The 26,451-nt window shown below is 50.8% G+C and overlaps 1 protein-coding gene across 1 annotated transcript; it reads right to left on the bottom strand.

Annotated features, from left to right (window-relative positions):
* Nucleotides 1-11,022: 11,022 nt before the first annotated feature.
* On the bottom strand, nucleotides 11,023-26,225 carry LOC135458739 (excitatory amino acid transporter 5-like). The gene is made up of 11 exons (XM_064734018.1): nucleotides 26,049-26,225; nucleotides 23,758-23,837; nucleotides 19,982-20,194; nucleotides 19,151-19,193; nucleotides 18,223-18,445; nucleotides 15,007-15,106; nucleotides 14,564-14,797; nucleotides 12,863-13,057; nucleotides 12,117-12,251; nucleotides 11,244-11,343; nucleotides 11,023-11,163 (listed from the first exon to the last, which is right to left on the bottom strand). The coding sequence occupies exons 1-11, from the start codon at nucleotides 26,223-26,225 to the stop codon at nucleotides 11,023-11,025; spliced, it is 1,641 nt and encodes a 546-aa protein (XP_064590088.1).
* Between the last annotated feature and the right edge of the window lie 226 nt (nucleotides 26,226-26,451).

The following is a 26,451-nucleotide window of genomic DNA, read 5'->3' as shown; positions in this document are numbered from 1 at the left end:
CACAGCACGACAGCCTGGGCTGCATGGCCAGGCCCCCTGCCCCCTGCACTGCAATCCCGAGGGACAGCAGGGCTGCTCATGCTTCTTTAGATAAAACATGGCAAAGCTTTGGTCCAGTGTTCAGGGCTGCTTTTCTGAGCAACACAAAGTTCAGGTTTGAGGTTTGACTCACTGTGATATCTGTGCCTTGTTTAGTCACTCAGGTAGCTCATAAAGACTTGCACCAGGTGTTTTATTCCAGGGCACTGGTGCCTCTAACACTGTAATAGTTTCTGGAAACATTCTGGCTGCCCTGATGTGCGTCTGATCTTACTTCAACACAGTGATGCTCAAAGGCAGAGCAAGAGCTGTATGATGGAAACTGGTTGAGGAGTTTTGTGCTTCTGTTCCCATCTTGGTGCTCTGTGCTCAGCTGTGAGAGCCTCATGTCCTGTTAGACTGATGGGGGCCTTGAAGAATAAATGTTTGCAATGCAATATTTGCCCTTATTTTAGGCTTTCCACGTTCATATGACAAATCTTGATGTTACAGAAGAATGTCTCTAACGTCCACTCCTGGCATTGGATGTCCAGCTTCTTTGTCATTGTCCATTCTGGGTTTGGGTGAGGGAAAAATGAGAGCTGCTTGTATCCAAGAAGGAATAAAACAAGAAAAGGACAGACTTGTTGAATTGGTGAGATTAAGACAGCCTGGTGTAATTTGTGAAACATGACAGGAAGGATCCCTGTTGGGAGTGTTGGGGTCAGCAATTGATTGATAGGAACTGTGTCAGCCCTTTGCTCAGTGAGGATGGTGAACAGCATCTAGTCCTAACAGAAGGTTTGCTTAATTTGGTGCACAAATTAAACAAGGGAAAGAGGTGTGATGTCGTAACGTGGGCAAGGATGAAGTGATTTTACTCAGAAATGCTTTGGCATTTGGTGCTACAGCTGGGAGGCAGTGGGGCCTGTGGGCCAGTGCTGCTGACTGAGGTGTTAGCTGGGCACTGTCCATCTGCTGTTCCTTATTGGAGATGGAGGAGGAGTTCCTTGCAGTGGGTGCATTTTCATCCTGTGTGAAAGCTTAACAGGTTATTAGAATAATGTTACATGGTACAGCTTCATAAATGTTTTTGTATTAGAAGATTTTAGATATTGAGGTCCTAAAAAAACCCTCATAATCATCAAATGTCTTTGAAGATGTAAATAAGGCTCCAAAGGTGAGCTCTGGATATGTTTTAGGTGCTGGTGTTGCTCCAGTGTCCAGAATCTTATGCCAACCCTCCACTGTCATCTTACTTGTGCTGATAAAATTGTTGGTAGGCATTTCTTTAGTTAAAAGAAAGATAAGTGTTGCCAGTGGTTCCTTTAAACCTGGATCAGTTCTTGGATCTGGTTCTCCTGTAGTCCCCATTCCAGCCATGCTAAAGGGGCAGTTAAAGGGTTGGGATCAGGCTGTGCAATATGGCATTTTTATCAAAAGGTGCACTGACTTGTGCTTGGGGTCAGCTGGGGGCTCAAGAAAACAGTAGGAATTAAAACTGAAAAGCCAACTAGACTAGAGTGTGGACTGTGCATGTGAAGGACAGTCCTTGGAGTCCCTTCTTAGTCAGAACTATTGGTGTACCTGGTAAAAGCCAAAAAACTGCACAGGCAAAAATCCAATCCAAGATATTAAAATCACAGTAAATGCAGTTGTGGAGGACTGGTGAGAAACCAAAGGTACTTTTCAAAGGTCAGGACGGAGATGAGCTGTTTGTAAGCTGTGAAGTGGGGAAGGAAGCAGCTCCATGTTCAGCTGAAGGGAGAATGTGGCGTGTTGGTTACAGAAGGTTGGGCAGCGGAGCTGCAAGGACCTGCAAGCTGCAAGGTAATGGCCACACTAAACCCAGGAGAGATGTATTCTTGAACAGAAGAATTCTGGTAGGAAGTACATCAGATTGTCCCTCCTGGCAGTGTCTCATGTGTGGGAAATCTCCCATCACAGACAAAAGTGCAGTGTATGGCATGGGCTGGCACACCCCTGTTAAACTGATCCCTGTGCACCATGTGTTTCCATAGACAGGACACTTGCCCTGCAAAGTGCTGAGCTAGGGAATGAAGGCTGTGGCAGCTTCTTCCAAGGGGCTCTGAACTGAGGAGGCTCCATCCCACCAAGGCATGGTCAAAAAACTTCTCTAAAGCCATATGCTTCAAATTCTGAATAACAGAATTTAAAGATACAGAGCTAAATGAAAATGTTCAAATACATTTTGTCACAGAATAATTAATTTGGTAAGTTACTTTGAGAATAGTAAGTAAGTAGATGTTTAAAATTCAATAACTCCCATTTACATGAACTTTTGTAAAGCATTTCACATGGTGTTGCATACCACTAAATAAACTTTGGTAGTTACAAATACAGGAAATTTAGGGTGGGAGTTGCTTTAAAGAAGGAAGGCAGCATGGAAGGGTTAGCAGGATGTTTTCAGCTGGTGGGATAGTACTAATTTCCCAGATCTTTGGGATGCATTTTCAGCATTTACCTATGTTGAAGCATCATATATGTGCTATGGCATCCTCTGCTGGAACATGTGGAGAGATGCTGTAGCTCTTCCCTGACTTTTCCGTTCCCACTCTCCTGTACGAGGAGAGGTTTTGGGGAGGCAGAAGGAGTGTAAATGCCCTGGCCCAGAGTGTGGGTTGGGCTGATGCAGAGTGCACTGACAGGTTCAGGAGCCAGGAGCTACCACAGGGGTGACAGGGATGTGAGACACAGCTGTGAGAGGGAGCTTTGTTGCAAATTGTTCAGGGCCTGTGGGAGTAGGAGAGTCCATGTGAGCCCTGTAGGCTCAGTCATGTGCTTTGTAGCAGCCTGTGACACAGGACTGAGGCTCTCCAGAAGAGCTTCTTCCTGGGATAGTTCATTTACATCTGTGTGTGCTACCAGTCTGTATCCTTTGGCTGGGAGATGCTGGGAATGGGGAAATCCTGCCAGGACAGGATCTGACAGTCCACTGGCAATATTGTCACTTGTTTATTTATGAAAATGCAGTGCAAGACTGATCATGAGAAGTTCAAAATCTCGAGGCATCTGTTGTTTCAGGGTTTGGTCACACAGGTAACATTGGAGGCTCAGAATGGCAGATAGTGAATTCTTTCTCTCAAAGAAGCTGGAGCAGAGAAATTTTTTGGATGTCCTGTTCCCAGGTGCAACATGTGGCACTGCTGTTGAGCTCTCGTTGCTTATGAGGAAATAGATGGAGAGGCCCAAACCTTGTGCTATGTGTTTGTGCTGAACTGAGCCATCCTGCCTTGCTTATTGTGTGGTGGTGTTTGCAGGGGTCTGAGGATGAGGGAAGAGATGAGAAAGTTGACTCTGTGTTTCAAAAGGTTTGATTTATTATTTTATTATATATATTATATTAAAACTCTACTAAAAGAATAGAAGAAAAGATTTCATCAGAAGGTTTGCTAAGAATAGAAAAGAAATTATAACAAAGGCTTGTGACTGACCGAGACAGTCTGGACAGCTGGACTGTGATTGGCCATTAATTAGAAACAACCACATGAGACCAATCACAATCACCAATCTGTTGCATTCCACAGCAGCAGATAATCATTGTTTACATTTTGTTCTTGAGGCTTCTCGGCTTCTCAGGAGAAAAAATCCTAAGGAAAGGATTTTTCACAAAACATGTCTGTGACACTTATTGTGACAGGGAACCAGCTGAGCAATTTGGGGGTTTTCCTCATGGGGGTGGGAGATGAGGGAAGTGTGTTGTGTAGGGTAATGATGCAGTGATGAGAATGAATTTTGACCAGCTCAGGACGTTTCTCAGGTGAAGCCAGTGCTGGCTCTGTGGTGATGATGGATGTGGCTCTTTGCTGTCCTGAGCCAGCCAAGGACTTGGGCTTGTCACTGAATCGAATCCTCCTGAGAGCAGCTTTGCAATCGTGGTTAAAGCAGTGTGTTGCTGCTGGTTGCAGGTGGAATCCAGCTGAGGGGGGGTTTGGTGAGGAGGGCAGAGCTTACCTGCTGTGTGTGGCTGCCAGGAGCATCAGGGCTGTACAGCCAGGGTGGCCCCATGAGCTGCACACACAGGAGGGGATTGGCTCTGCCCTGGGCTCAGCCACGGCTCTCTTGGTACTCAGCCCTGGCTTCTTCCTTCTGAAACAGGGTGTGCTTACCTGGCCATCTTTGGGCACCAGGATGTGGTGCTCCTTGTCCCCAGCCCGACTCAGAGCAGGTGAAGTCACGTGGCTGTTGGTGCTGGCAGCAGTGGATGTTCCTGGTGGGTGCTTTTTCTTTTCAGCTGTGTTTGAGTGCTTGAGGGTGTGATGACAAGGGAAGAGGAGTCCTGATTGTTCATATCTGCCCATTTGCAGGGTTCTTGTTCTCTGGTTGTTCTATACCTGCCAATTTTGGGGGGTTTAATGCCCCATTAGATCTGTTGGGGGGACATGTGGTGTTCACCTTGAGCAGTGGGACTCACCAGGTTGTTTCTGTTCTCTGCTGCTTGGCTGTGTCACTGCTGAGACTTAGCTTGGCTCCTGCCTTTGCTGGATCATGAGGGGAAAGGCAGGTTTTATGATTGTGGCTTCAAAAGGTGAAATAATTCAGGTCTGTAGGTGAACCCAGAGCCTGAGCACTTCCCTGTGTGGTTTGCACCTAGAAAGGTGAGAGGGTGAATTAGAACAGAGTTCTGCTTTGGTAACTGGTTATGAGCAAGTGCGTAATTGCTGCTCTGGAAGGATTCATATGAATGTTTTATTTTCTACTTAAGGCTTCATGTTTAGGAAATGCAGATTGGTGCTCAGGTTAGAGGGAAGCATGGTTGGGAAGAGCAGCTCATAACTCTGAATAGCAACTGGGTGGATGCTGCATCCTGTGGGGAAGAATCACTTGATTCATGAGCAGTAAAACACAACAATTAAAGGTCAGGATTCGCATTTAGTTGGCATTAGGAGGAGAATTGTGAGGAACTTAGCCTGGCTTGAGCTATGACACCACCAGCAGATGTCTGCCAGGCTGTAAGTGCAAAGAGCATGTGCTTTGTCTGTCTCTAGTGATTGCAGCCTGTCAGAGTAACTGCTGGGGATAGAGAAAGCAAGACAGAAATGGAGTGAGATGTTGGGAGACAACACAGTGAAGTTGGGGTCACGATGCTGCTCCTTCTCAATGTTTTAGCACTAGAATCTGGTTTAAAGTCCTGCTTTGCAGGGCATTGAAGACTCCAGGAATATTGAAAGGGAAAGAAGGAGGAGAATGGCCAAATACCCATTTTGTTGTGTTTCCAGGAAGGACAGTGTGTAGAAGATCTGAGGTGCAATGGCCAGGTAAGTGGAGCAGCAAGTTTTGGGTTGGGTGTAATGTTTCAGCCATACTGTTCTTTCCTGTCTGTGTTGAGCTGTGGTTTTGCTTAAGTCCATGGCTCAGAGTGAAAACTAAAATATGGCCTTTTAGAATTTGAAGGCTCAGTATTCTAAAAATAGGTCTCTTGCTCAGACATGTAATTTAGGGTGGGATTCACCTACTGACTCAAACTATTAAAGTCTTAGCACCCAGTCTAAACCCATCAGGAAGAGCCTTCTGAAGACATGTACTCCCAAAGCCTGAGATGTGCTGCTCAGGAAGGTGCCTAGCTCTCACTGTTGGCTACAGGGCACTTCATCTGTGTAGTTAAAATGAGAAACGAAGCTTCCAGAAAACAAAGGTGAGTGCACATTGCACACGTGGGTGCCAGGACCTCTGCACCTGCAAAAGTGGCTACTCTTGACATGGATTTTGGAGCATCTTACAGAGGGATGTTACAGCTTCCTCCCCACACTGAATCCTGTGGAGTTTGCACCTGGACAGCGTCCAGCACGGTGAGGTGGAACACACTGCAGAATTGCCCAGGCTGGTGGAGGCCCAAGGTAAAGAGTCCATGGGGCAGCTCTGCACCCTGAGCATGGCTGGGGGCTGATGGGGTCTGCAGGGCACTGGGGGGAGTCTGAACACCAGCCCTAAGGGCCCAGCAAAGGTGCAGCTGCAACTTACAGGGAACTGCAAGAGAGCCAGAGAGGGACTGGAGACAAGGCCTGCAGTGCCAGGAGGAGGAACAGTGGCTTACACTGCCAGAGGGCAGGGTTAGATGGGATAGTGGGAAGAAATGCCTCCCTATGAGGGTGGGCAGGCCCTGGCACAGGGTGCCCAGAGCAGCTGGGGCTGCCCCTGGATCCCTGGCAGTGCCCAAGGCCAGGCTGGGCAGGGCTTGGAGCAGCCTGGGACAGTGGGAGGTGTCCCTGCCATGGCAGGGGTGGGATGAGATTCTCTGGATCTGAACAGTGAATGGCAGTTTAGAGCTGGATCTGAACTGTTAACTCTTGTTCAGTTTGCAAATGATCCCATGAACACAGGCCCTGCTGTGCCTCACTGTGCTCTCGTGGCACCACGTTCTGCCCTGGCCTGGCTGGGGTGTGGGGAGCCCTGGGTGATGGACTCAGCTGCACTGCCTGCAGGAGGGACTGAAATCATTCATTCAGGTCTTCTAGAAAGTTTTATCATCATGTCAGACAAAATTAGGAGTTCCTCAAGGAAACAAATGCATACAGTGCATTGGAAAAGGAGAGGCAGAAAACATCCCCAGGGAGGCACTCACTCTTCAGAGGAGCATTGAGCATTTAGTGGAGGTTATATGCTGTGATTGTAAAAAAAAAAACTTACTTGAGCCATATCTGTCATTCAGAGATGCTTTGGAAATCTGGTTTTACAGAGAAACCTGGGGTTTTAATAGATTCAAATAATTAGTTTTAAAAAATTTTGTGAAAGGGTCTTTTCAAAATTACTCTAGAAAGCTGACAGACTAATTTTGAAGTGGATAGTACTTTAAATTAAAAGAGAGCTTTGGGCTGGTTTTCACATCTGTTGCTTGGATTGTATTTTGCCACATGCTACAGCATTGAGTTATTTTGTTATTTTTTTCAGATTTACTAAAACAAGCTGAGGCAAATTGTGATCCAAAGGAAGGATGTCAGCAGTGCTCTGCTGATAGTGTCCTTCCAACTCCATTTATGCATCCTAAAAAGGTGTGAAAATAACATAAAAGTGAAAGTCTCTGATCAAAACTCATAATTTTATAAATTCAGATATGTAAAAATAATTTGTTCTATGGAAGACAGCTGATGCACAGAAAAGCACCAATCTGTAGGACTGAGGTAACTTATCCATGGGCTTGTAGGAGCAAGCCAGTGTCTTCTGAATAAAGTATACACTCAAGTCATTCTGTTCAGTGAAAATTCACTTAGGCTCAATGTTTATGGCCAGTCACATCCTCAGATTCCCAAATACCATTGCAGAAATGCCATTCCCCAGTCAAGGCTCATGTGGCCAGCAGGTGGATTTTCTGTCCTGCTGTCTGGGAAGTGCCCCAAAGCCAAGGGCTGCTTCAACTTTTCCTTTTGCTTAAAAACCACAGACCCCATAAATATCTTCCACATGGATTTTAGTTCACCAAAGTAGCTTTCCTTCAGTGTTTTTTTCCTTCATTTTTTTTTCAGTAAACAACACTTGTATAACAGCCAAATTCCTTCACCCAGTTGCTCTCCAACTTTATTACAATATTACACACAGCAGCCATAACCCAGGGATCACCTATATTACCATAGCAGCTGAGATTTTTGTTTGTAAGGCAAACAAGGATTTCCAAAGAAGAAATACAGGTTTGAGTTTTGTGCTTTCTGTACACAGGATTTCTGTGCTGTAGGGCGTATGCCTTGCACTGCTTGTACTTCTCTAATTGCATGGAAATAACACAGAGTTAGATTTTCAGTGCTAGAACAGAGAAGTAACCTCTTCTTACAGGTGCCTGGGAAAATAGTTTATACAACTTTGAAGGTGCAGTGTGCCAGCCAGTAGAATTTATTACAGAACCACAGAATATCCTGAGCTGGGAGGGACCCTCAGGGATGATCAGTGCAGCCCTGTCCCTGCACAGCCACCCCAAGAACCCCACCCTGAGCACCCCTGGGAGCTCCTGCAGCTCTGGCAGCCTTGGCACCATTCCCTGGGCAGCCTGGGCAGTGCCCAGCTCCCCTGTTTTTACCTTTTTTGAGGCTGTGTAGATGGGCTTCAGTTTGCCAAGCAAGACACCTCAGGTTTCCTGATGTGGGACACGTGGAACTTCACCTCCCCCCATCCTGGTCTCCTGAGTACAGTTGGTACAGAATAAAACTCCTCCTGGTGGTGCCCAGTGACTTTGTCCAGTCTGCTACTTTCTCGTCTTCTAGAAATCTCCTGTTCCTCGCCCCTGGTGAGTTTGTGTTGCTCTCTGCAAAAGCCCTGCTGGCATTCTGGGGTTCCATGGGTGCCACCAGCTCTCAGGGCTGGCACAGGTGGGCTGCTGTTCCCCCCAAGCAGCAGATAAACACTGGTGTCAGCATTTCCCCAGCAGCAGATGATTGAAAACACAGGTGGGGTTGGGATGGTGCCATCCCATAAATCTGCTTCATTTACTTTTCTGCAATTTGCACCTGTTAAAAGGTGTTCAGGTGCCTCTCCTGTGCCTGTGTGCCGTGCTGAAGATGGATTGTCCTTGCTGCCTTTGGGTTTTCCCCCTCAATAACGATGCCTTCCCTCTATAGCAGACCACAAAGATTTTCAGAAGCACCTGAATTATTTGTCCCCCTTGTTTTATCCTGTTAGAAGGGCACAATGATGACAGCCCAGTTTTGAGGCTGCTGGACTCAGAGGTCTCCCTTGCTGTATTTTTCACAAGGACAAGGCTGTGTGGACTCCAGCATGGCACTTTACCTTACTAGCACCAAAATAATTCCTGCTGATTTCCAAAACCAAAACATCTCACCAGATAGTTAGAGACGTTACCAACACTTTCAAGGCCAGGTTGATCAGGTCTAGTGGATGGTGTCCCTGCCCATGGGAGATGAGCTTTCAGTTCCTTTCCAATGCAGCTATTCTGGGATTGATGAAGCACAGGACTTGCAGCTCCTGGGGTGAGTTGTACAGGGTGGCATTGGCTTCACCAGCTCCAGATTTATTACTGAGACGTGATATTCAGTTTTTTCAGTAATAATTTTTTCTTTGTTGCAGTGAGCTCAAGGATGTGCTGTTTAAGTTGTTTTAGTATGACTTGCAGTTTCTGGGGCAGGGGATAAGGTGATCTGGTCTGCAGCAGCCAGAGCCCAGTGATGGCAGTGACTGCCCAGAGGCTCATCCTGCAGCCCCAGCACTCACTCAGGGACCTTTGCTGTGGATGTTGCATTCTGCCTTTTGTTGCAGGGTTAATTGTGTGCTGTAATATCCAGAGCTCACTAATGAGAGGAGAATGGATGTGAAAGTGGGGCTTGTCTCTGCTGCCTGTGCTGGTGTCTGTGCTGCTTGGCCTGGACTCATCCAGTGAGGGATGTAGGCGCTCCCTTGCACCAGTGACTGACCAGACTGGTCTCATCAGTCTTGCCTGGTTTAATTCCTGTGTTGGAGCAGTCTGGAGCACTGGAGGTGTCAGCCCAGCTGTGTCTGTGGGGTGTGGGTGTCTTGCACAGGGCAGGGTGCTCGGTCCTTGTCCAGGCTGGGGCTGCCTGGAGCCTCCCCAGGGCTCACCAGCATCTGCCAGGGGCTCTGGGTGCCTGAGCTCACTCCTGCTATAGAGGAACTGCTGCAAAGCCCTTCAGAGCCTGCGATGCTGAACCAGAGTGTGGTGTACCAAGGTGATCATAAATGATATGGGGAGGAGGGAGGGATGTCTGGGGAAGCTGCAGGGATTCATTTGAAATGTGATTATTTTGGGTTTGCCAATGATGCAAGTGCTCCTTGAAGAGCAGCTGGGCTGTAATGTTTAAGAAGGTATTAATGAACATCACCAAGGAGAAAGGGTGAAAAAAGCCAAAGTTAGCAGCAGTGTCTCAAGCTTATGTTGCCCAGGATTCTAATTATGTGAAGGCTTTCTTAAGTTAAAAGAAGACAATTTATTGCAAAAGCTGGTTTATGATATTTAATAGTTTCTGCTTTTCATTTGGCAAAACTGGAATGAATATTTCTTCTAAATTAGAAAATTTTTTACAACCTCTGACTTCAGCTGGAAAGAATTCTGCACAGAAAATGTTTTCTTTATGTGCAGTTGGAGAACATTCAGTGATGTGAGTGGGGGTCTGAGCTGTGTTACGGTTCCCAATTCTATGTCAGGAAAGATCAAGAAGGAGAAAAGGGATGAGCTGACACTTTGAGAGACAAATTAATTCACTGACATGAATTGTTGATATAAAAGGCTTTTGTGTAGAAGGCTGTCCTGGGAAGCCTGGATTTTAAGGCTGTAATTGGAATTTGAGCTTGGGGACAGATCCTTAGCTGGGAAAATCAACACAGTTGCAATTGGGCCTGGTTAATTAGTTCTCTGTACTAAAACAGCTGTAGAAGCAGGTGGGCCTTCCTTCCCTGCAGCCAGTGGATCCCACTGCCCCTGAGAGTGCGACAGCTCAGCCGTCCTGTCTGTAACCCGACAGCTGCGAAATCCAGTTATGTCCCACTTGGATTTTGAGCTCTAGACAAAACATCACTTAATCTCAGTTTTTATATCAGAACCCAGCAGTAAAATAAAAAGCATTGATTAAAAAAATAATCTCTATAATAAGGAAAACAAAAGCTTCTGGAGCACAGCCTGGCCTCCAGGGAAGAGCTGCTGGCCAGAGGGTTCAGTGTTACGTCCCATCCCTACTGCATTCCCAGCAAATCCCGTCTGCTGACACCTGCTAACCTCCCTCGCTTTCAGAAATAGGTGAGCTTGGAAAAATGGGAGTTATAAATCCTTCAAACCCAGCCATTTAGGACAGGGCGGCGAGCTCCCAGCTGTGTCCTGAGGCGCAGGGAGGAGCTGGCTCCCTGCCCCAGTGGCAGAGCCATGCTCTTTGGGTGCCCGCTGGGAATCCCATGGCCTTCAAAGGGTAGGAGAAGGTTTTCCCACTTTTTGTGCCAAGTAAGGCCTTTATCTTGCAGAGCATCCGCATGCGAAGCTCCCAATGTCAGTGTTTAGCACCAAGATGCCGTTTCTGGGAGCAAGAGTGCTGTTATCTACACCTGGCAGATGTTATAGTGAACTCCCGTCTGATCCAACAGCGTTTCCTCGGTTATTTCAATCCCTTTGTCCTTGGGATGCAGGTGTGAGGTCTCTGCAGAAAGAAACTTGTCTGTGTTGCTCACTGGGTTTTGCTGCTAAAATCAGAGCAGAGTTTTAATTTCTGGAGTGAGCAGGTGCCTCGTGCCCGCCCTGCCCTCCCCCATGTCCCACGTACCGGGGGGGGCTTTGGGGCGAAGTCCTTGTGGCACACGTGCGCGATGATGCCGGCGGCCAGCGCGTCCCCCAGCACGTTGGTCATGGTGCGCAGCCGGTCCCTGCGGGAGACAGCGCCAGGATGCAGGGCTGGCCTCAGCCCGCGTGCCCGGGGTGCTGGTGGCTCTGGGACACGCCAGCCCCCGTCCCGAGTGTCCCTCCCACTGGTGTGGCCAGTGCTGGGTTGGTTTTGGAGATGTGAGCCCCGTGCTGGGGCAGCAGCTGTGTGACCCTGCCTGTGTGAGCAGTGCAGGGACCTGCCAGTGCCTCCTCCCAAACTGGGACAGGCACTGTTGGGCTAAGTGCAGGGAGAGCTGCCTCAGCAAGTCATCAGCTCCTTGAGATGCCTCTCGAGGAGGAATGCTGTAGATCCAGCTACTGATCCTCTCTTGTCTACCCAGGCACCTCTCACATTAGTAGAAGGTGCCAGCAGTGCTGGGTACCCTGTGGTGCTGAAAGGTTGAACTGGTGGTGTGTTAACATTCCTTTGTTGGGGGAAAGAGAAAATGGGGAGGGAAAGAGAAAAGCAGCCTTGATACTTGGCACTGTTCCCTCTTTTCCCTGGGGATATGGAAAGTACAAACCAGCCACCCACATGTCACTTCCCTAACTCAGCATCTGCTCTGTGGTTTCTCACCTAATGATTCACTGTGTTTTTATCTGAGTGCTTTAGAATGGCACATTTCACAAGCTGTGAGTTTATTTGTCTGTGAAAAGTGTAATCCAGCTTGTGTTTGTGTCTTGAGAGCAGTCTGGTTTCATCCATCAAGATGAAGATACAGCACCATGAATTGACACGGGCACTGCGCACAGCAGTGGCCTGGAGAGCACTTACAGAGCCCAGTCGACGGCGATGATGAGGGTGATGTCCTCGGTGGGCAGCCCCACGGAGGTGAGCACGATGACCATGGTGACCAGCCCGGACTGTGGGATCCCAGCGGCCCCAATGCTGGCTGCTGAGGCCGTGATGCTGCAAAGAGAAGGTGGCTGAGCAGCTCACACTGCCGTGTTTGCATGGCAGAGTAAGGTCTTGCTGTGGGGAAGGACTGGATTGGATCTGACTTCCTCCACTTTCCTGCTCCCCAGTGCTATCACTAATTCCTGGGGCTGGCAGCCGGTGCCCTGGCTCTGTGCTCCCCCCTGCCTTCAGGGTAGGGACTTCCTCATTAAAATTGCTAAATATTTGCAAACATACTTAATTATTATTTAGTTACATGCTTTATTTCCCTGACTATAAAATGAGAATATCCTGCTCCTGAAAGGGAGTATATGGCACCTGCAGAAATACTTCTATGCTCAGCCCTGCAGTGCTGACCTGCTCCAGCCACATGTCTGTGCAGCTTGGCTTTTCCCTACAGGCAAAGTCCCTGACTTGCAGCACTTTGGGGGCGCAGAGCCAGCCCAGCTTTCCCTGGCACACAGCACAGGGACTGGGATCTGCTGCTCCCCCCCTGCTGCTCAGCTCCCCAGCAAAGGTCACTCTGCATTAACCAGATCTCTGCAAACAGCAAAAATGCAAGAGGTTCTCCTAATGTCTAGGAATAGAGAGAAATAATGTGGCTGCTGCAGAGAAACTTGTACCTGATGGTTATGATTTGTCCCAGGTCCAGCTCATACTCGTTGACCTGGGCGATGAAGATGGCAGCGACGGCCTCGTAGAGCGCGGTGCCGTCCATGTTGATGGTGGCGCCCACGGGGAGCACGAAGCGCGCCACGCGCCTGTCGATGCCGTTGTTCTCCAGGAGACACTTGAGGGTGATGGGCAGGGTGGCTGAGCTGCAGGACAAGAAATGAGCAGGAATTGCTGTTTGCATTGAGCTCCAGAAGTTGGAGTCAGTGTGATGGGACAGAAATACCAGCCCTCCTGGGGGTGGGTGCTGCAATGTCACACAAATTGCTGCAGCAATGAAAATCTCTTCAGCTCTCACCACCCGGGGAGTAGACATTATCAGCAAAGTGAGCTGCAGGCTGAGAGAGAAAATGTCAGAATGTCATTTCAGTGGCTGAAGGCACCACTGTAACCACCTGTGTGCCATGGCTGCAGCTCTCTTGACCATCCCTGGTGCCCACGTTAATCCTGCAGCACCTCCTGCAGCGTGAGACAGTGTGTGCCAGCACTGGCTGGGTTGGGGTCCAGCCAGACCCCTGTAATCCTCACCTGCCTGCTCCATGAGGGGTGCCTGCCTCAGCTTCTGCAACCCTGACCTCTCTCTCTCTCTCTCTCCTTTCTGTCTAGCATGAAGATGACAACTGTCCCACAGGAACTGGGATGAGGAGTGGAGGAAGAACAGGTTGAAGAAAGGAAACCACAGAAAAGAAGTCCATGGGATTGCAACAGACTCTGGGAGGGGGGGCTGCATTTGGGAAAGGCTCTGGGTGCAGAGCAATGGTCCCAGCCCACGGACCATGGGGCTGGGACACAGCAGGGTGTTCTCTCTGTGACAGTTCTCCCTCCCTTAGCTGGCTGCAGAGCAGAGGGAGGAGAAGCCAGATGGAGACAGAGCTGGAGATCCAGGTTCAGGACGAGACCAGGTATTAAGAGTTGCAGAAACAACAGTTGCAGCAGTGGGCGTTGGGGAAGGGAGGCACAGTCCAGGTGGTTTTATTGGGATTCTGTGGAGAAGCAACAGAGAGGCCAGAAAAACCATTTGCCTGGTCAAATATGCTCCAGGAAAATGTTTGAATTTGTGTCTCTTGGAAAGGATGCTAATTTATAGTGTGAAGTTTTTTTCATTGTTCTAAGGAATGTATTTCAATGAAAATAGAATAGGTAAATATAATCTAAAATGATTAAAATCTTTTCAAAGTAGGCAAGATTTTTCTGTGGATGAACTTGGGATATACTGTAGTTGATTTTAGATTGTCAGTAAAGTGTTCAGAAGAGCTTTTGGTGTTTTCAATTAAACTCCAGGATCACAACCCCATGCAGTTTCTAAAGCACCTATGACAGCCCTAGTTTGAATTAATTGAAAGAAAACTGCAGCAATGGAATGAAGTGTGCACACCCACACAAAAACATTGCTGGTTTGCCCTGGGAAAACCCTGGGAGAGGGTGAGTGGAAGAGCCCCAGGAGCTGCCCAGGCTGGCTGACCAGGGCAGGGCTGAGCATCTGCTTCCTCCTAAAAGCAGGAGCATTCCCATTTCAGACAGTGCTGGAGCATCATTTTCCCTTGAGTTACACCTGTGCCCCCAGAGCTCCCCTGGCCAGACACAGCCATGTCTCCCTGGCTAACCACATCCCTGCTCTGCAGTATCCACAGGTTCCAGCCACGTTTTCCTACCTGGAGGATGTAGCTAAGGCGATCAGCAAGGCTTGCAGTATCCCCTGAATGAAAGCAAAGGGGTTTTTCTTGGTGATGAGCACAAAAAGCAGAGGTAAGAGGATGATTCCATGCACGGCAAGCCCTGACACTACTGTGATGACATACAGTCCCAGCTTCTGTCCAATAACTGAGGGATCTTCCATCTCCAAGATCTTTCCAGCTATGAGAAATACAATGCCAAAGGGGAAGTACCTGCAAAGAAGAAACATAAAAAATTATGAGGATGCAGCAATCACTGTAGCACTGCAGATAGACATGGCAGTGTTTGGTACTGTGCAGTACAGTTGTACAAAAACAAATTCAGTGCTCACAACAGACACTTGCAGACATGTGACTGGCACTGCCATTAGATAGAAGGAAAGAAAATCAATCAGTCAATGATCAATCAAAACCAGATTTACCAAACAGCCATCGAGACAATTTTCATAACTGCTTCGTTCAGACACTGGCACACGTTGACCAGGGGGGCTCCTCGCTCGCCCATTTTCCCCAGGAGAAGTCCTGCAAGCAAGCACAGCACGCTACTTTACTTGGGAGCAGCACCTGACAGGCCAAGTGTCTGGAGGGTCTGGTGGCCACAGAATGGGGTCACCATTTAAACCTGATTTAGTCCTGTTGCTGTGTGCTCCTGCAAGCCAGAGCCATTCTCTGTCCCAAGCAAACACAAGCATCTGGCCTTTTTTCACAAACCCCCACCAGACCCAAATCCAGGATTTGGACTCTTCCTTGCACAGAAAACAGATAAACTTCACTGCTGCTCAATGCTGGAAGAGTCATTTCCTGAGGTGGATAAACTGTGGATTAGCTGGATTAGTGGCTATCTGGATTGCTATTTGGTAATACAAGAATAATGACCCGTGGAAATAAAAAGGGATTTCTTTTAAGGATAAGGTGTGCCAGGGCTCACTGTAGCCGAGGATGTGATGCTGTGCTGCATCCCTGCCCTGTTGTGGAGTGAAAGGGGCCCCAGCAGTGCTCAGGCCCCTCCTGGCTCCCTCCTGGGCTGGGCTGGTCCCTGTTGGTGGCTCACAGGCTGTGCCATGGTAGTGACAACACACGTGCTGTACAGTGTGATGTCAGGAAGGATCTGAGTGAGTTGCTTAGATACAGCCATTAAGCCTTCTCTCCTAAATCTGTTTTTTTCCTTTGATGTTGCATTAACCTAATCCAGTCTAATTTTTTGTTGAAGGAATACTAGAGCAGAAATACAGGCTATGGTTTGAATGGTTGGAGAGGATATGGTGCTGTCCTGTCTGCCAGTGCTAAACCCCATTGCTTTCACTACCTGGGAGGCTTTCCAGGAAACCAGCAAGCAAAGGGAAAAGGAACCTTTGAGCATTTGCCCATCTTGTTTCCAGCTTGGTGCAAGTCCTTCTTCCTGTTTTGGCTAAAATTAATTTTGAAGCACTGTGCAGGTGTCTGTTTTATCTTGAAAAAGAAGAATATAGACAGGGTCTTGTCCTGCTTATCCCTCCTCAGTGTTCAGGGTTGGGGACTCCAAGAAGCCCTTGGTTGGTGGTTGGATCTCTTGCCTTGCTCAAAAGAAAGATGAGGTGGGGTTGCATTTGCAACCCATAAATGAGACAAGGCTTGGCATGTTTAAATCTTAGCTCTGTGGACAAATCCAGTATTTGGTAGCCACAACAGCCGCTTTGGAAGAAAGTAATTTCTCTTCAGGTCCTGTTGTATTCATATTTCTAGAGTCCCATACTGTCGCAACCATATTTCTAAAGTCTCATACCTTCTCGGTGATATTTCTTGGGGGCAGTTCTTCACAGCACAGACTTCTTCTTCTGCTTGTTACTGCTCCTTAGTCAGGGCTCCTTCCAGCTCTCCTTGACTGGCCAAGCCCACTCCCTTTTATCTCAGTTATCTTCACTAGCTACAGCTGCAGCCCATCAAGAACAACCAGGACTTATCAGGGCAAGGCCTATATACAGATATTCAAATACAATACAGATATTTTACTAGGAGTCCTACTATAAGATCCTACTGTAAGGTCCTACAGAGCTGATTTGGGAGACATGGCCCGAGTAAACAGACAGATAAGGATTTTGAAAGCTCTGCCCCCTCCTGGATTTCAAAAGCAGCAGAGAGGCCCTCAGTGCCACTGAAGAACTGTCAGAGCTGGGGTCACCCTCACAGCAAAGTCACTCTGGGTACCTGGTGGGTGCTGCATGGATGCCTTGGTCTGAGCCCCACCAGCTCCCTAGCTTTGGTGTTGGACACAAACACACTTTGCTGAGAGCTCAGCCAGCTTCCAGCTGCCCCACCGTGCTGTGTGCAGGTGATCCCTGTTTCCCAAGGCATGGGGCTGTGCCTGTGCCTCTCTGTTTTCTGCCAGGCAAACTCAGTTCAGCCTCTCCTCATAAGGAAAGCCCCCTGTGGGTGTATGAATGCCCTTTATCAGGCTGCCTGTGCCTGGTGCAGGTGATGCTGTGCCAGCCTGTGGAGCTCTAATCCTGGGCAAAACATGGCAAGTGCAGGTGGTGGCTGAGGCTGGCTCAGGTGATCCCCCACTGCCTCCCAGCTCTGGCTGATCCCACTCCCACGCTGGAGGGGTTGTGGAGTGTCAACTTAGAAGAGAAAAGCAGCTTCTCCTTGCAGGTTTGGCTGGGCTGGAGGGGGCACGTGTCCTGTGGGCAGGAGCTCAGTGGCTTTGCTGGGTGTCCAAGGTGTGCAAAGGCTGTTGTTTGCTGGGACAGGAGGTTCCAGAGACACCTTCTGGCTGTGGGGGTCTGTCAGTGGCTCTGGCTCTGCCCAGTTTCACTGTGGCCACATCTGAGCTCTCACATTTGGAGCTGGCTGCTCCCCAGGCTCTGACTGCACTCCGGGGCTGTGCTGGCTGTGCTGCCTCCACACCTCAAATCCCCTAATTGGCTTTTTGGTTCCTTATACACAAAGTTCAAGCTCCTTGCCCTCACTTCTTAATCTACACATAATCCTACCACCATGCTCATCTCACTGCCTCCTACTCTCTTTCCTTTCTGATCCCTCCTTCCTCCCTTTCTCCCTCAGCCTTGCACCTGTGTCCTCTTATGCTTTGAGGCAGCTTCAAGTTCCTCCTTTCAATGACTTTCTCCCCTTTAAACCTCCCTTGCACGTGTCTCTCCACAACCCCTGCTCCTTCTTCCTTCCCAAAATTGCTGCCAAGCAACTTTTCCAGACAGGACTGCAAGCTGTTCAATGCAGGATGCTGCCCCACCTCCTTCAGAAAGTCCTATTGGGAATCCTCATAACAGCCCCAAATCTGACCCTGCTGTCACATCCTGCCTGCTCAGGGGCTGCACACTCAGCATGAAGACTTTGGGGCTTTGTGGTGAGCTGTGGCCCAGGCAGCCTCTGCAAAATTACACCTCGCTTCAGACTTCATTCAAAGGAATCCCCAGCTGATGTAATGGTTTGAAAACCCTCAGGACTGACATGGGGGCTGTGAGGGATAAACCAGCCTTGCCTATGCCTCCAGTTTCTGTGAGGGCCTTGGCACGAGCTCTGTGCTGAGCCCATTCCCCTTTTAGTTGAAGCTAAAAGAACCTTGTCCCACATCTTTTGCTCTGCAAACCCTGATGCTGCAGCAGTGGCACCCTGGGCTGCCCTGGCCATGGAGGAGCAGATACCTATGGTTGCTGAGAAGATGACAATGCCCAGGACATTCATCTCATTGCTGGTCCCAGCCAGGGTCCTGTAGGTCATCTCGGGTGATGGTGTCAGCTCAAGGAACACAGGCCGGTGGATTTCAGGGTTTTTGTCATCAGGTGCAAAGTAAATAAAATTGAGAGGTTTTCCCGGGATCTTTGGAAAACCAGGAGATTTCACCACCGGGACAAGAACAGTTCGGTACTGGAAGAGAAGCAAAGGAGGGAGGTCAGCGTGTGCTGGCATGAGCTCTGTCCTGCTCTCAGCACGGAGGCCAAGCCAGCCCTGGGCTGGTGCTCCTGGAGGTCAAGGTTTGGTTTCCAGGCAGTGAAAGGCTGGTGGGGACAAGGGGGAGAGTCAGGCAGGCGGGGCTGTGGCTGTTGGCTGCAGACCGTGCTCAGCCAAGGCTGCAGAGCAGACTCGTGGTGTTGGTGATGCCAGCCCAGCGCTGGGGTCCCTCTGTCCCTCCATTCCCCCTCCCGGGAGCTTTACCGATGCTTTCCCAATGCCAGCAGTTTGTTTTCCCTGTCCCTACAGCCTAGCTGGCCACTCCAGCCGTCCCCTTTGACCACTGAACCTTCCCTCAGGTGTCCCTTCTCTGTGTCCCTTCTCTGTGTCCGCTTCCCTGCCCACGCCGCCCCTGCCCTGCCCAGGAGCAGGGTCTGAGGGGTTTGAGCAGGATCTGAGGTGTTTGTGCTGCTCCCTTGGGGAGCCTGGCAGGCAGAGCGCAGGCACGGGGTCCCTGGGAGCGCCCTCCCACCTTCAGGGCCCGCCCTGGGTGAGTGTGGGGGATGCAGAGGAAGGGAAGGGGAAGCTCAGGGAGGGGAAGGGGCTCCTGTCCAGGCTGTGGGCGGGCAGAGAGGCAGCCCCGTGTGGAGCTGAGCACACAGAGGGGTCAGAGGGACTCACCTGCTGGAACGAAGCTTCAACCAGGTTAGAAGGAAACATGTTTCTGTAAGAGACCAATAACACAGGGCTAGAGTGTTATGAGAGCACAGGGAGCATCCTGGGCAGCACTTCTGGTGGGCACAATGTCCAGAGGAGGACATGAAAGCCAACAACAGCTTATGACAGCTGTGCAGGCTGAGAGCAAAGAAAGGCTGGAAGGTGAATGCAAAGCAGGACTGAGAACCATGAGTAAATGGGTTTGGTGGGGAGCCTGAGCCTGGGATGGACATCTGCCATCTGCAGCCCCCGCTCAGAGCCTGGTCCAGTCAATCCAGTAGCTCCAGAGATGGAGATTCTCCCCCAGCCCCTGGGTGTTTGCTGCAACCCCTCCCCAGGTAACCCCATCCATGCCTAACCCAGCTCTGGGCTCGGCCTGTCCCAGCTGGGGCTGCAGAGGAGAATCCAGACCTTGCTGGGAACTGTGCCTGATCTCTGCTGCAGGGCATCTCCTTGCTGATGGCCTTGGGAGAGCAGGGGCAGTGCCAGAGGGGCAGAGGGGATGGCTGGGGGCAATGAACCCCATATTGATGGGCTTGGAGGGGATGGCTGGGAGAAATGAACCCCATATTGCTGGGCTTGGAGGGGATGGCTGGGAGAAATGAACCCCATATTGCTGGGCTTGGAGGGGATGGCTGGGGGGAAATGAGCCCCATATTGCTGGGCTTGCAGGTACCAGCACCTGGCCAGCGGTTCTCCTGTTCCCCTTGAGGACTCAGGGTCTTCTGGGAACTCAGAACCTTCTGGGGAGAGTTTGTTACCGCAGCCTTGGCTGTGCTGGGTTCCAGGACACACCTGATTAAATCCAGTAACGCGTCAGCGGAGCTGAGCACCACTTTCCCCACAGAGTAGTCGTCCTTCTGGGCAGCTGCCCCAGGATGGATGCTGACCACGAGGATGATCCCCACGGTCACTGCCATGAAGGTTGTCCAAAGGTAGTAGGTGATGGTGATCACCCCCATCTTCCCACAGGCCTTGGAGTCCATGGTGGCCAGCCCAGACATGAGGCTGCAGCACAGAACAGAGGGGTCACTGTCTGCTCCCCAGACTGCACAAGATGCACCTGATGGGCAAAATCTCCAAGGTGAGAGTGGTTCCTGTAGGTTTTTTAAACCAAAGCCTAAGGGCATCACTGAGCTCTTGCACATTCCTGTGCCAGCATCTACAGGATCTCACACCCAGGATGAGCTTGTGACACCCCAAGTTGAGCTGTGAAGGGCACGAGACACCTCCAAGCTTCTTCTCAAGGTCTGGCTGTGTTTTCTGTGAGGGTTAAGAAGTTTATTTTCTTAATTGTTCTAAGTTGTTCTGATGTTGCTCCTTTCTTGTGAGATGCTGTTATCTTGTATCTCCATTGCCTCCTGCGACTGCTGTGTGCCATTGTGAGGAGGAAAGGAAGGTACCAGCAAGGTTCATAAAATCCTGCTGGGGATGGACCCCATGCCCCCAGGAGGGACTTGCAGGTTCAGATTTCACGCACACATAAGCTTTCCTAAGAAGTAACCCATAAGCTACTTCTCAGCAAAACTAAAAATAGAGAGGGCATCACAGGCTGCCCCAGCAGGGAGAGCAGTGCTGGTGGTGGGGACAAGCTGGGTGCAGGACTGGGTTTGCTGAGGCTCGCTTGGGAGGAAGTGCTGACATTCTCAAGGGCAGAGAGGCCACACAGAGAGACCCTGACAAATGTGAGGAGTGGGCAACCCCCAGCCGTGTGGTGTTTCAAGTGTTGGATCCAGCCCTGGGATGGGGCAGCCCTGGGTGCAGGGACAGACCGGGGATGAGAGGCTGGAGAGCAGCGCCCTGGGAAGGGCCCTGGGGGTTCTGGTCAGTGCAAGTTGGATCTGAGTCCCTGCTGGGTCCTGGCAGCCCAAGGGCCACCCTGTGCTGGGGGCACCAGGACCAGGGAGGGATTGTCCCACTCTGCTCTGCCCTGGGGCAGCCTCAGCTCCAGTGCTGGGGGCACTTTGGGCACCACGGGATCAGAAGGACCCAGAGCTGTTGGAGAGTGCCCAGAGGAGGGACACGGAGCTGGGGAAGGGCTGAGGAGCAGCTGAGGGCACTTGGCTGGTTCAGCTGCAGCCCAGGAGACTGAGGGGAGGCTCCTCGGGGGCTGCAGCTCCTCCCCAGGGCAGGCACAGGGGCAGGGGCTGAGCTCTGCTCTGGCACAGGGACAGGAGCCCAGCAAGGGCTGCAGCTGTGCCAGGCCTTGGCATGGAGCTCAGGGCAAGGTTCTGCCCCCCGAGGCTGCTGGGCACTGCCCAGGCTGCCCAGGGAATGGTGCCAAGGCTGCCAGAGCTGCAGGAGCTCCCAGGGCTGCTCAGGGTGGGGGTGTTGGGGTGGCTGGGCAGGGACAGGGCTGGGATCAATGATCCCTGAGGGTCCCTTCCAGCTCAGGATATTCCAGGATTCTGTGAAATGTGAGTGTTTGGGGCTGCAGTGTGCCCCCCCATGCACAGACCCACACTGAGCCCCTGCAGAACCCAGCCAAGCCCCGACCCTGAGGCAGGACATGATCAAAGGCTGCAGGGGTCAGTGCCAACCCTGGGGACACACAGGGGGGCTGAGGTGGTGGTCAGCCCATGGATCCCATTCAGCAGCGACACAGCCAGGAGGAGAAGGGCCTTGGAAACTCAAGAGAGTCCAGAAAAGCAACCCTGGCATAGGTGGTGCTTTCCAACTCAGGGCTTGGGGATCTCCAGAGCTCCATCCCCAGAGCACACCCAGGCCCCTCTGGGATGCTGTGCAGAGGGAAGGCACCACTTTGTAGCAGGCACAGGGACTGCAAAGGCCCCGTGGACGGCAGAGGCCTCAAGATAGGAAATGCCAAGTCATGGTGAATAGCTGGAAGCCCCTCTCTTCTGCCTTTCAGACCCCAGCTTATCTCTCTGTAAGCCCACAGGCCACTCCCTTTTAACCCCTGCTATTGGACAATTTCTGATTCCCCTATACCCTGTACAATGGGCTGGTTTAGCCCGGTCCTGTAGAAGAGCTGTCGCTGGAACCCTGCACAGATCATCCAGTAAAGACATTGTCACAGACATCTTTTGTGAAAAATCTTTTCTTGAGATTTTTCTCCCTTCTGAGAAGCTGTGGCCTCAGCAACAAAGTGTAAGCAATGGTTATCTCCTGCTGTGGAATACAACAGGTGGATCCGTGATTGGTCTCCTGTGGATGTTTGGATTTACTGACCACTCAGGGCAGAGCTGTTCTCACTTCCTGCCAGGACACAGATCTTTGTTATTCATTCTTTTCTATTCTTAACTTAGCTAGCCTTCTGAGAACTTTCCTTCTATTTCTTTTTAGTATAGTCATAATGTAATATATATCATAAAATAATAAATCAAGCCTTCTGAACATGAAGTCAACATTCTCGTCTCTCCCTTCACCTGAAAACCCTTGTGACCACTGTCACAGACATCACTGTGGAACACCAGAACAGCCTTCTCCTCTCTCACCCTGAGTCTGCCTGCCTGCAGCACTGAGCAAGCAAAGAGCTGGAATCACAAAGAGCTGGAATCACTAAAGAGCTGATAATCACTAAAGAGCTGATATCCCTTAAGCTTGCTGTGGTTGCCAGTGGCTGAGAGCTGCATGGGAACCTGGGCAGTCTGTCCCTAAAGGACTGAGCTATCCAGACCTTGTGCAGCCTGCTGGGGCAAATCTGAACCCATCAGGAGCCGAATTGCGACTTCACCATCATTCAGTAATTATAGAAAAGTCCCTGGTTCAATCCAACATGAAAGAAAACTCGCAGGAGGCTCTGCAGAGCCTGCACCCACAGACAGCAGAGTGATCAGAGGAGAGCACCCAGCAACTGCTGCAGGGAGGGCTGAGAGCAAAGGGAACCCCCAGGCACCTCAGGGAGGGATGTGAGGTACAGACCTCACTGAACAGGTCAAGTGTGGGCAGGATAGAGACCACTCTGTCCTCAGAAATGAACCAGAGACAAATGGGACAACAAGCAAACTCTGACCAACAACAGAGAAAAGACACATCCTCGAGGGAACAAGGACTTGATCATTTGTGTGTGTCTGATGAGCACATGCCAACATTTGTTTGCAATATCTCAATCCATACAAGGTTTTCAAGACCTTGCTTAGACCCCAGTAGGACTGCTAGCTCTGTTCCTTATTTCTAGGTCTGTATGGACCAATAAAATGGGAATTTGCAAACACATACACAGCACTGAGGAATACCTATGATTTTTTACCCGAACTTTCTCAAATCCCTCTAAGAGAATCTGCTTTGATGTTAAGCAGCTCATTACAACTGCCCACAGATGGTCCTGGCATCACCAGCTGCCCAAAAGAAGGGAATCACCCCAGCCAGTGCAGGTATCTGAGGTGGGTGCAAGTGCCTACCAAATCCAGGTGAGGATTTGTCCCAGACTGCTGCTGGGGAATCGTGGGGTTTGATGGACACCAAGCCATCTGCTTGGCTGCCAGCTGCCTGGAGCCAGGATTATTCTCACCCCATGCAGTTTTCGGGTAATCTCCTCACCGGGGTGTTGCAGGGTGATCTTTTCAGCGTGATGGAAAGATGGTGCTTTAGAGCAGAAGACAATGTCTTACCTGGAGGTGATCAAGGGCAGGATCAGCATCTTCAGCATCCTCATGAGGAGCTCTCCAGGAAAGGAAAAATACTGCTTCTCCTGCACATAGAGCAGAGCATGTGTCAGGTAAGTGATTTCAGGCTCAAACTTGATCAATTTGCCTTTTTTTCCCAACCAGACCCAGCTCTGAGCTGGGTTCTGAACTGGCAGCCCCTCGTTGAGGGCATTTCTCTGCTGTCCCTTACTGGGAGCTGGCTCAGGGATGGGCAATATTGGCCACATGGCAAACCTGGCTACAAACAAGGGAGGAGCATGGGGGGGTTGGTCCCCTCCCAAAACCATTCTTGATTCTGTAGCCTTCTAGGAAATGGTCCACATGCTCCCACCACTGGCTCCTCCCAAAAGTCATTGCTCTCATTACCAGGGAGCAGAGGCTTGGCTGCATCTGATTTGGGGCAAAAGTGCCCCAAAGCTGTTGGCAGCAACAAAAGGTGGGATTTATCTCATGGCTGCAGGTGGAAAAGATGAGCACAGGGAAAGCCTAGGTGTCTGGCCCATCCATGGCACAATTTTGGTGCCATGGCATCTCTCCACCCCCTACACCCCTCACATGGACATGGGGAAGGGCTGCAGAGATATCCCCCAAAGTCTGAATCCCACAGCCATGACCAAGGGGAGAGTGAGGGGTCTGTGGGACCAGCAGCCTGGCCAGCATCCCTCCTTCCCTCTATCCCTATCTCTGCCCCCCACCCATCCCTCCATCCATGCATTCATCCATCCCCACATTCATCCATCCATCCATCCATCCATCCATCCATCCATCCATCCATCCATCCCCCCATCCATGCATCCATCCATCATCCATCCATCCCTGATCCCCCTATTTTGCTGTGCCACTGTAGAGGTGTCAGGGAGGGATCTGAGTTGGCCCCAAGACAAGAAGGTGCTTTTGGTTTCTACAAAGTAGCCACCACCTCAGGCTGAGGCTTTGAGGGGTGCCAAGGCAGCTGCTCAATTGTTCCCCTGTGCTGCCCCTGCACTGTCCCAGTGTGTGACCTGGAGGTGGCTGATGTCCCCAGGGAGCTCAGGCAGAGCAGAGCTGCCATGGGCCCAGCTGAGTGCAAGGGGTAATGCCAGAAATGAACAGGATCTCTTTGCCAGGGGTCTCTCAGCTTTGTGACACTTTCCCATTGCAGGGAGGAAAGCAGGGACTGGCCACGTCTCCAGCTCTCCTCCAGATTTTGTAACAAAAGTCCTTACTGGGGACAGTCTCTAGTGGCTGCCAGGCCCACAGCAGAGCTGTGGCAACAGGGCAGGATGGGCTGGAGCAGAGGAAGGATAAACTTGATGCATGGCAGGACGAGGGGCTGGAGCCCCAAGACTCTGCCAGCCTCAAGCCCAGCACGGGTGTGTGCACTGGGAAGCAGGGAGATTACACCCAGCTTCAATTAAGTAACGAGATCATCCCTGCTGCGCTGATGCTGAAGGGCCTAATTTAAATGACAAGACTTTGCTAAATCCTAGCGGGCAACACAGGGATGTTCCACCATCAGCTGAGCTCTCCCGAGCGGCATTCCTGCTCTGGGCTCAGCAGCCTGGCCCGGGATCAGGGCTGAGCCGTGGCCCAGCTGCCCCAGGGCAGAGCTCTCAGCTCGGAGCCTTTCACAGTGCAATGCTCCTGGAAGGGGCTGAGCCAATTGTGCCTTCCTCTCTTGTGTGTTTTCTCCAATGCATTTGTCTCCAGGGCTCCTCAAAGGAAGGTGACTCCTCAAAGCTCCCCAGGCTCCCCACCAGCCCTCTATTTATTTGCTGGGTCCTCTCCAGAGCATGGAAATGTGCTTTGATTGCACACGGCTGGGGAGAGTAATGGGAGGACCCCATCCCCTGGGCCCCATCCCTCAAACCCCATCCCCTGGACCCCATTCCTCAGATCCCAGTGCTGCTGATGGTGTTGGAGCTGCTGTGGACATGTTTACTGAGCATTTAGCCCCTGAGTAAACATTCCCCGCTTTCCCATCCTCATCCCACCTCAAGCTCCTGCAGCCCCATGAGGTCCAGCCCAGAGCTCCCCACTCTCATTGGAGGGAGGCAGGATTTGTCCCATAGCTTGGGCATTTGTTGGCACCTTCTTGGAAAAAAAGGAAAGAAAAAAGAGAAAAAAGCCCTGGGCAGAAACCTGCCTCGAGGTGGTTTTCTTGGGCAGGTGCCCTTGCTTTGGGGCTGTGCCCATCTGGGACCCTCACTGGCACCAGGACTTGCCCCTGCCCCACTCCATCCCCTCACTCCCATCACCATTCCAGCCAGGCTCACCAGGTCTGTCAGCTCCAGCGCCCGCAGCAGGAACCCCAGGAGGCATCCGGTGACCACCGAGAGCATGGAGAGAGTCAGGAGGCCATTTTTGTACCAGAACGCCCGCAGCCACTTCCAGAGGCGCAGGAGGGCCGTGGCCAGCGAGTGCAGCACAGCTCTCCTGACCCACTCCCACATGGTCCCCTCAGCTGCCCAGGTGCTGCCCCTGGGAGCAGCTCCCAGCCCCGCTCATGGCCACGGCCCCGCAGCGCCAACGGAGCCAGCTCTGTGCCCAGAGCTGAGTGTGCTGCTGCTTAATCCCCACAACCAAAAGCTTCAGGGATATTTGGGAGCCTTTCCCATAATGGAAAGTGACGTCTTCAACGGGTTAATCTGGGCTTGGCATCCCGCCGTGAGGTGCTGA

Source organism: Zonotrichia leucophrys, chromosome 28 (genome assembly GCF_028769735.1).
Source record: "Zonotrichia leucophrys gambelii isolate GWCS_2022_RI chromosome 28, RI_Zleu_2.0, whole genome shotgun sequence".
NCBI lineage: Eukaryota > Metazoa > Chordata > Aves > Passeriformes > Passerellidae > Zonotrichia > Zonotrichia leucophrys.
Note: the sequence above shows the minus strand (reverse complement) of the source record. Positions and strands in the feature narration are given on the sequence as shown.